Below are 8,153 nucleotides of genomic sequence, written 5' to 3' on the forward strand. Positions count from 1 at the left end.
TAATGGCACATCAGCAGCTGCAAGCACATTCTGCCTGCCAGTGATTAGGTTTCTCCCAATTACCCTTTAGAGCGTATCAGGACAGCTGCCATTTGTCTCAATCCACAACGAACAACGAGCAACAAGCCAAGGGGCACGAATCTGACAGGAAACAGATGCCCCAGCCAGGCTGTATCAAACCTCTCTGCTGGAAAAACACGCCAGATACACGAGGGGATACAGTTGTAACCATCGAGATACAATTGTCCGCTAACGGATTTCTTAGAGGGCCCCTTGGTTTCTCTCCTTTGTTACCCGTGGAGTTGACAGCCTGAGTTCAGCTGGGTTAATGCTGAGACACTCTGCTACAGAATTAAGAGGTCGAAGGAAAAACGGGCTAGAAATTAATTTTTTTTTGTTCTTTAGCACCTTCAAGCTGAAAGCCATCAGATGCCGTGAGGTGTGGTGGTACCTCCTCCCCTCACGTTCCAGGGCACAGAAGCCCCAAAGGGAGCTGACCCCTCATTCCTTCCATTTGCTGTAAACAGCATTTGATGTATGCACCGATTTCACCCCAGTATTTTAGCTAGTCCATACATCTGGATAAACTGGCGCAGGACACATCACTGCTGCATCTGGAAACCTTCCAGATTTCACTGAAGCAATTAGGGAATGTTGTACCAAGCCCAGCAGCCCTGGTTCCAAAGCCCTCCCTCCCAGCTCTCAGGCACATTAAATTATCTCATTTGGTCCTCAGAGGGCACCATCACTTGTTTTCCTTCAGTGCCCTTCTCTTATTGGATGACATTTCCAAGGCATGTGTGTATTCTTCACAATACATTGCACCAGCACAAGAAATCTCTGTTTCAACTACACGTTCCCCAATACTGAGAGGGGACAAGGAAAAAAGAGAGTGCACAAAATTCTGCCAGCGCTTTGTCAGATGCAAACTCACCTCCTGGGGAGGAATATCGAAAGAGATGGTTCTCATATCGACCTTGATGAAGCTGTCTGTGCAGGGCAGGACGAAAAACAAACCTGTGCCAAAAAAATGCGTTGGAGAAGATGTGAAAACGGGAGATCAAAGCAGAGGAAACTCGCTGCTGAAATCAGCTGCAATCCCAGCACCGAGCCTGTGCAGCTCTCTGGGAGGAGCTCAGCACCACAACGCTTGTCAGGGCTGCCAAACCAGGGCAAGGCTTTCAAAAACACGTGGGGAAACTTCAGTTTTGTCCAGGTACCGCTTACTTAGAGATTTTTAACGTTTGGGAAAAAGACCCCAAAGCTGTTAACAGCTCACTTTGAAAAATGCCCCCCTACAGAGTTACTTGTGGGGCCTAATTCTGGCAAGCAGAAAGTATCAACCTCCTTTTGTTCACCGATCATTGAAATCCGTGAGCTTTACAGCAGTGTGGAACATTGCAAAACCTGGGTGAAATGAAGCAAGAAGCTCTTGCCCCTTTCTGTCACTCTGGGCAGCGGGAGCAACAGCTGAAAACAACATTCTTGCAGGTGCCAGAGTTCCTAATGCACACAGGCAACTTTTCAAAACCATCAAATACTTTAATGGCTTCTGTCACTTTTGAAGGGCACCAAGGCTCTCAGACCAACTGGGTTTTAACTGATAGATCAATCTTCTTTTTTCCAAATGCATTTGATGCCATTATTCCTCCCTTTACATTCAATGCTTTTGACTCCACCTGCCCATCACACATTACCAAATCAGAGCCGGGCCAGGCTCACGGATAATTAGTGTAATTAGCTGCCTTCTCCACAGAAAGGATGAATCACAGAACACTCTGAGCAGGAAGGGACCCACGAGGGCCATCGAGCCCAACTGCTGTTGTAACACATCCTCTTACTGGAACTTACAGAACGCTTGAGAAATCCATTCCCCACTCTCCTGCAGTGCCCCTGCCCAGCTCCTGCTGTGCCAGTGGCTGATGAGAACAGACCCTCCCCAGGACGTACCTGGTCCCTTGGCTCCCCCCTTCAGGATGCGGCCCAGCCGGAATATGATGGCGCGCTCGTACTCCTTTATGATCTGCAACACATTGAGGGGGGTCATGCCGGGGTCTCCAGAAGCCACAGGATGGATTCCAAACTATCACACACCACTCTAAGACAGCCTTGAGCCTCACATTTAACACACTGGCTGCTCTTGGGAATTTTAGCCTAAACTTTATTGTCTAAGAGCAAAAGGAGAAATCAGGACGATATTCCACAAGAAATACTCCTCAGACTATCACCAGGATGTCACCTGAGCAGGTCCAGGCACTAGCAGCTGCCATCAGGAATATCCTGGCAACAACACAACAAAGTGCTGTATTTGTGACCCAGCAGGGATTTTTTTCCAGCTCCAAATCTGATGCTGTACATCAGCCAAACCAGGAGGAAATAACTCCTCCTGCCTGGAAACTGGGAACACCAAGCTCCAAGTGATCCCAGATGACACAGTGTCTTCAAATGTGTCACATACAGCCACAGCCAGGGACAGACTTACATATTTATAATTCCACACTTCATAGTTAGACATATGCATAGATAGGGGTCTCCTTAAAAAAACTAAAAATCAAAGTATCAGTCCTCCAAGAGTAATTGTGGGTTCTTGCAATTAATTCTGACCTCCCAGCTTAGCTCACGTGCCACTGACACCAGGGCAGACGTAGTAAAGACATCAGTGCGTGAATCATTTGGACAAAATATTGTAACAGCACTTTTGTTTTTGGTGTGAAGATGAATGCACTGAAGAGCTGGGTCTGCTGCACACACTGCCTGCTACAGTTCAACAGAGAGCAGAGTGGGATTAATTTGTGTTGAAAACAAGTTACTCAGACTGAGAACAATAATAACCGCTCTGCATTGCTTAAAGCTTTAATCCAACTTAGCAGTGAACAGTTTTACCTTTATGCACATCCAGATGGATATGGGAAATGTAAGAACAGTGAAAACCAGCGAGGTGATCACCAGGATCCATCCACACACACCGAGGCCAGAATCGCTCTCCTCTGCAGGGAAAGAGAAGAAATGTCCCGATTTTTAAAACCAAGAGTGCCTGTTAAAGAAAGCGCCTAAACTGGGTATTTATGTTGAATATTCCTTGAAATAAGCCACTATTAGCACTACTCCTCTGGCCCAGAGCATTCTGTTTGGATGAGAAGTCAGACTGTGCCATGATGGGGTGTGTTTCACAGTACAAGAAGTGAGAGAGATGCTGTCTTGTGGGAAACCACCTCCAACCATGCCACTGGAATTCTCTCCTGAGTTAAAATGCTGGGAAGCCCACAGCTCGGATTTATAGCCCGCCGTGGTGTGCAAACCAAGACCACCTATAAAAAGCAAAAATTCTCGAGCCATCTCTTTAAGAGATAAACCACAAGGAGAGGAATATTAAAAAAAAAAAATTTAATTGAATCAGCCTTCAACGCCTTTGATGCTGACGGGAACAGTCACCGTTACTTTAGCAAGGATTTATCACTTGGATCATCAAACAGTATTAAGAATTTATAATACACACTGAGTGCTGGAGGCTGAGAGGGTAGGGGAAAGTTCTCGTTAGTGCTTGAGGTGTGGCACACCCTCCAGTTGGGATTTACTTCCTCCTGGAAAGGCTCCACAGTCCAAAGGAGCACATGGCTGTCAAGCAGCAAAGATGTGCCTGGGCACCGGCAGAGGCAGGACCTTCTCCCAACCCTGCCAACAACCACCTGACTGAAAACAAAATGCTGCTTTCAGTGAGATCTGAAGGTCTTCACAGATGCTCCTCAGAGCCTTTCGCATAGGAAATAGCCAAAATCACGACATCTAATAACCAAATCTACGTCTAATGCCGTTCAGCCCGTACTTTACTGTGATCACACAGGGGCTGCAGGAGAAACCTCATCAGCAGCACATTTGGGAAGGGTTTGATGAGTCCGAGATGAGGTTGGCACCAGTGTCCATGGTGAGGAATTAATAACTAACATAGTTACTGCATGAAATGCAGATCCTCTCCCAGGATACCGGCACTAACATGTGCCATTAGGCACGAGGCTCAAACAGGTCTACAGTTATTTATACCACAACTCAGATTACCCAGCAAAGGGCTTCCTATGCAAAGCCATCTTATATTTCCTCCTCTAGTTGCAAATGAGAAGACCATAAAATAAATCATGACTTTTCCGTTGCCTGAACAATGGAAGCAACAGGAAAGCAGTCCAGCTTCCAGTGACTGAAACTGGAGTCAGTTCTGTGATTTCAGTGCATCATCTCCAAAACGCCCTGACCTGGGTCCCCCTCACACCTGCTGACCGCAAGGCCAAGATCCACTTCATTAACGACACCAAGAACTAATAATTAACTACAACTCCATTGCCCCACTTGAGGAAATATAACTGATTTCTCCCACTCCCCCCAGTGTCATCTACAGACCCCTGTGCTGCAGTGACTAGCACCGGTGCTGTCAGCAAGCAGCCAGCCCCCAGACCCTGCCCCATCTCATTTACTGGTGCGGCGCCCCGGGAGTTACTCATGTTGACTCTGCTCATCGCTATTTGCGAAGCTTTCCCCTCAGCGATCCGTGTTACCGCACGGCAAAGGAAATCCCCAAAAACCCCCCCGAGCTGGGCCAGCGGGGTGATGCTCCGGCACCTCCCCGAGGGCGGTTTGAGGGGCCGAGACACTGCCGGGAATCGACACTTGCGGGAATCGTGCCCCGTTAGGCGGGCGGGGCAGCGGGCGCAGCCTCCCGTTAGCCGGGGCTGGGGGCTCAGACCCCCCTATTAACCGCGGCTGGGGGTTCATTGCCCCGTTAGCACAGTCTGGGGGCTCAGAACTCTCCGTTATCGCGGGCTGGGGCCGCTCCGGGGCCGGTCAGACCCCTCGGCGCCCGGGGCTGAAGGAACCGGCGGCCGCTCCTCGCTCCTCCCGGCGGGCTTAACTCCGCCGAAGGATCTTCAAACTTTCCTTCGCGGCCAAATAAGACAATCACCGAACAGTAATTCAAACCGAAACAAACAAACAAACAAACCCAAATCGGGGAGAAAGACCCGAAGGCGCCCCGCGCTCGGAGCGGCCGCTGAGGGGCCGTTTGGGGACAGCCCCCTGCCCGCTCCCCCTGCCGCCGTTACCTGGCGCCCGCCGCGACTTGGGCGGGAGCCCCGCTTCGTGGTCTGCCATGGCCGCCGCGTCCCCTCGGAGCCCCCTCGGCGTGTCCTCGGAGCCTTGGCCGTGCCCGCCGTGCCCTCCGCGCCCTCTCAGAGCCGCGGCCGGTCCCTCACGGCTCCCTCAGCGCCGCCGCCGCCACGAGCCCGCCCCGCCCCCGGAGCTCTCGGGGTGTGGCCGCGGCCGCCGCGCGCCGCCTGCCCCGCCCCCGCCGCCAGGGGGCGCCCCCGGCCCTGAGGGGATGGAGGGGCCGCCATGTTGGGACCCTCTGAGGGGATGTGGAGGGGGGGCCCTGAGGGGATGGAGAGGGATCCCTGAGGGGATGGAGGGATTGCCACGGCGAGACCCCTGCCCGCAGCACTGGGCTCGAGGGGCAGCGGCTGGAAGCAGGCCAAGGGGAGCAGGCAGGGCAGGGGCGGCAGCGAAAGCACGAGGGGACGGCAGGGAGGAGCCATCGCCTGAGGTAAGCGAGCCCCGGCAGCCCCTCCTGAGGGGAGCAACAAGGCAGGTTCCGGCTGCCCTGGCCTCGTGTGCGGTTTAATGTGCGGGTGGAACAACTGTTCCATGAGGAAAGGCCGAGGGAGCTGGGGTTGTTCAGCCTGGAGAAGAGAAGGCTCCAGGGAGGAGGAGCCCCTTGCAGTGCCTAAATGAGGCCTACAAAGTCCTCGGCAGGGCCTGCAGGGCCAGCACAAAGGGGGTTGGATTTAAGCTAAATGAGGGTTGATTTAGTTTAGATATAAGGAAGAAGTTTTTTGCAGTAAATGAGGGTGGGCAGGCCCTGGCACAGGTTGCCCAGAGAAGCTGTGGCTGCCCCTGGATCCCTGGAAGTGTCCAAGGCCAGGTTGGATGGGGCTTGGAGCAGCCTGGGATAGTGGAAGGTGTCCCTGCAGGGGGCTTGGAATGACAGGAGCTTTAAGATTCCTTCCAACTCAGGCCCATCTGGAATTCCATGAAAGTAATATTTTTGATGGGGGAGGTACGGTCTCACATGAAAAACTGAATAAGGAGCAGCTTTCAAGCTAATAAAATCTACTTTTTAACTGTTCCATTTGAGTAATAATATGCTAATGCACACCGTGTTTCTTTCTGTGATATGCTGAAGTGTGTGTCCAAATTGGAAGGGAATTCTGAGGGGAAAAAAACCCTGCTTTTCAAAAATTCATCTCAAGTTTCAGGTTTTACTGATTTTCTTCCTCGCATATTGCAGGACACTGATGGAGAGTTTGGAGCTTTCACCCCTTTTGGAAGATGCCAAGGTTGTGACCTCTGCTGCTTCCCTCCAAAGTCCATCCCACAGAGACAGGGTGAGTGCAGGTTATCACATCACACAAAGGCATTGCCTACCAGGGGCTGTAAAGATTGTTGCATTTGATGAGAGCTCCAAGGTTGAGTTCTGTGTTAGTGTGAATTATGAGGACCGCAGATGAACCCTGGCTATTCTTTAACCTTTACCTCTGGGTGAGATGTTGGTAATCAGAAGGCAGGGAAGGGCACGTGTAGACTCCTCTCTCTTGTTGCACTGTTATTCTGACAGTGTGCAATCACTGACCTGTTCACCAGACACACCGCAGCCCAGGAGCAAAAGCGCTGTTAGGCTACTAAAACACACACCTTTATTGCCAGTGTTGATTTTATTCTGTGTAAGACTCTTCCTTGGAAGAGCCCAAACGGGCAGCCTGAATTTTGCTGTCAGAGAGCAATGCAAGAGGAACACACCTCATGAACACTCTTTCTGGTGCTGCTGTGAACTCTTACTGCCACTTGGGCCTGTTGATTTCAGGCTGATCCAGATGACCTTTTAAGATTCCCCCTGTCCGTTCTCTTCACTCAACGTGTCTGTGGACAGTTGCCGTGAATGCATTTGAGTGCTGACACCTGCTGTTCTCACGCTAGCAATTCCTCAGCATTTGTGTCCCAGTGTCTACAGTCTTGTTGTGGGTTTGCCTGTACTCTTGGGTTAAAAAAAACAACCACATGGGATCTTTATCCATGGGTAGGTGCAGTGGATATTTCGACATCCTGCTCAAGTGCCTGACCAGGAGCAGCGTGGCAGCGAGGTAAGGCTTGAGGTGGTTTTGGCTGAGGTGCTTCTCTGAAATTTGAGCTCTTAAGATTTTACAGGTCTTTTTTTTTTCCAACCTAAATGATTCTGTGCCTCTTTCTGTTCCCTTCCCGTGCAAACCATCCACAAGAAAGGTGGACAAAAATGCTAAAATGTCCCAAACTGCTCTCTACATTTAACAGATTTTTTGAAACGTGTAAAAGGGAGACCCTTTGAGCTGTCCAAAAGAGAACTGATAAATCATCACTCTGTGCAGGCTCAATTTGTCATCTCCTTGCAGCTCCCAAATACCACAAAGAAACTTGCAATGCAGTAAATTTGGCCACGAGCAGTAAATATCATGGTGTTTTAATTAAATTAGAATTTGTGGGATTCCAGGGGCTGGCTGACCCGGGTCTTCTGGCACATGGACTGTTCAGAGTGCATCAGCATGGATAAGGAAGGAAGGGTGTGCTGGAAATGGAAGAGAACAGGCTCTGTAAAAAGAGGAGATAAGCTGTGATGAATCCTTGCCATCCACAGCACATTTGGCACTGGAAAAACCTAAGATAATGATTCTCTGGTTCTGCAAGTGCTTTGAAAATGAATACGAATTGAGCATTAAAAAATGTGCAGCAAGGAAGAGGGAGCACCTCTTCATCTGCCCTCTCCTTTGAGTGAAAAATGAGCCATTAAAGAGCTGGGAACCTCCCTTCAGCAACATCCAGCAGCAGATGTGTCCTGGGGCACACAGCTACGCTGGCCTTCTGCTTAGGGAGAGGAAGTGTCTCCCTGATTTTAGCTGGGCCCACATTCCATGGATTTGACTCCCTGGCCGTGTGCCAGGGCGGTTGGACAGAGCCCAGGGTGGGCAGGGACTCTGCTCTGCTGTGGGGCATTGCTGCCACCTGCTGCCATTCCACACGGCATTCCTGGAGCCTTTGCCAGAGTGGGAGCTCTCCCTTCCCCTTCCCCTTCCCCTTCCCCTTCC

General features: G+C 50.7%; 2 protein-coding genes across 2 annotated transcripts in view; one reads left to right on the top strand and one right to left on the bottom strand.

The window, feature by feature from the left end:
* Window positions 1-5,183, bottom strand: part of STOM (stomatin) — a 7,748-nt gene extending 2,565 nt beyond the window's left edge. Inside the window, exons 1-4 of the mRNA XM_027885877.1 lie at window positions 5,088-5,183; window positions 2,884-2,987; window positions 1,951-2,023; window positions 935-1,017 (exon numbers count right to left, since the gene is read on the bottom strand). Of these exons, the coding sequence (XP_027741678.1) occupies window positions 935-1,017; window positions 1,951-2,023; window positions 2,884-2,987; window positions 5,088-5,136 (309 nt within the window). The 5' untranslated portion in view covers window positions 5,137-5,183. The remainder of the gene's footprint in view (window positions 1-934; window positions 1,018-1,950; window positions 2,024-2,883; window positions 2,988-5,087) is intronic.
* A 1,145-nt stretch (window positions 5,184-6,328) lies between these two features.
* The window catches only part of DAB2IP (DAB2 interacting protein), a 180,634-nt gene continuing 178,809 nt past the window's right edge, over window positions 6,329-8,153 (top strand). The window contains exon 1 of the mRNA XM_027885874.1: window positions 6,329-6,425. The gene's annotated coding sequence lies outside the window, so the exon portion shown is untranslated. The remainder of the gene's footprint in view (window positions 6,426-8,153) is intronic.

Source organism: Empidonax traillii, unplaced genomic scaffold, assembly GCF_003031625.1.
Source record: "Empidonax traillii isolate 1590-97213 ecotype Southwest subspecies unplaced genomic scaffold, ASM303162v1 scaffold174:size915687, whole genome shotgun sequence".
NCBI lineage: Eukaryota > Metazoa > Chordata > Aves > Passeriformes > Tyrannidae > Empidonax > Empidonax traillii.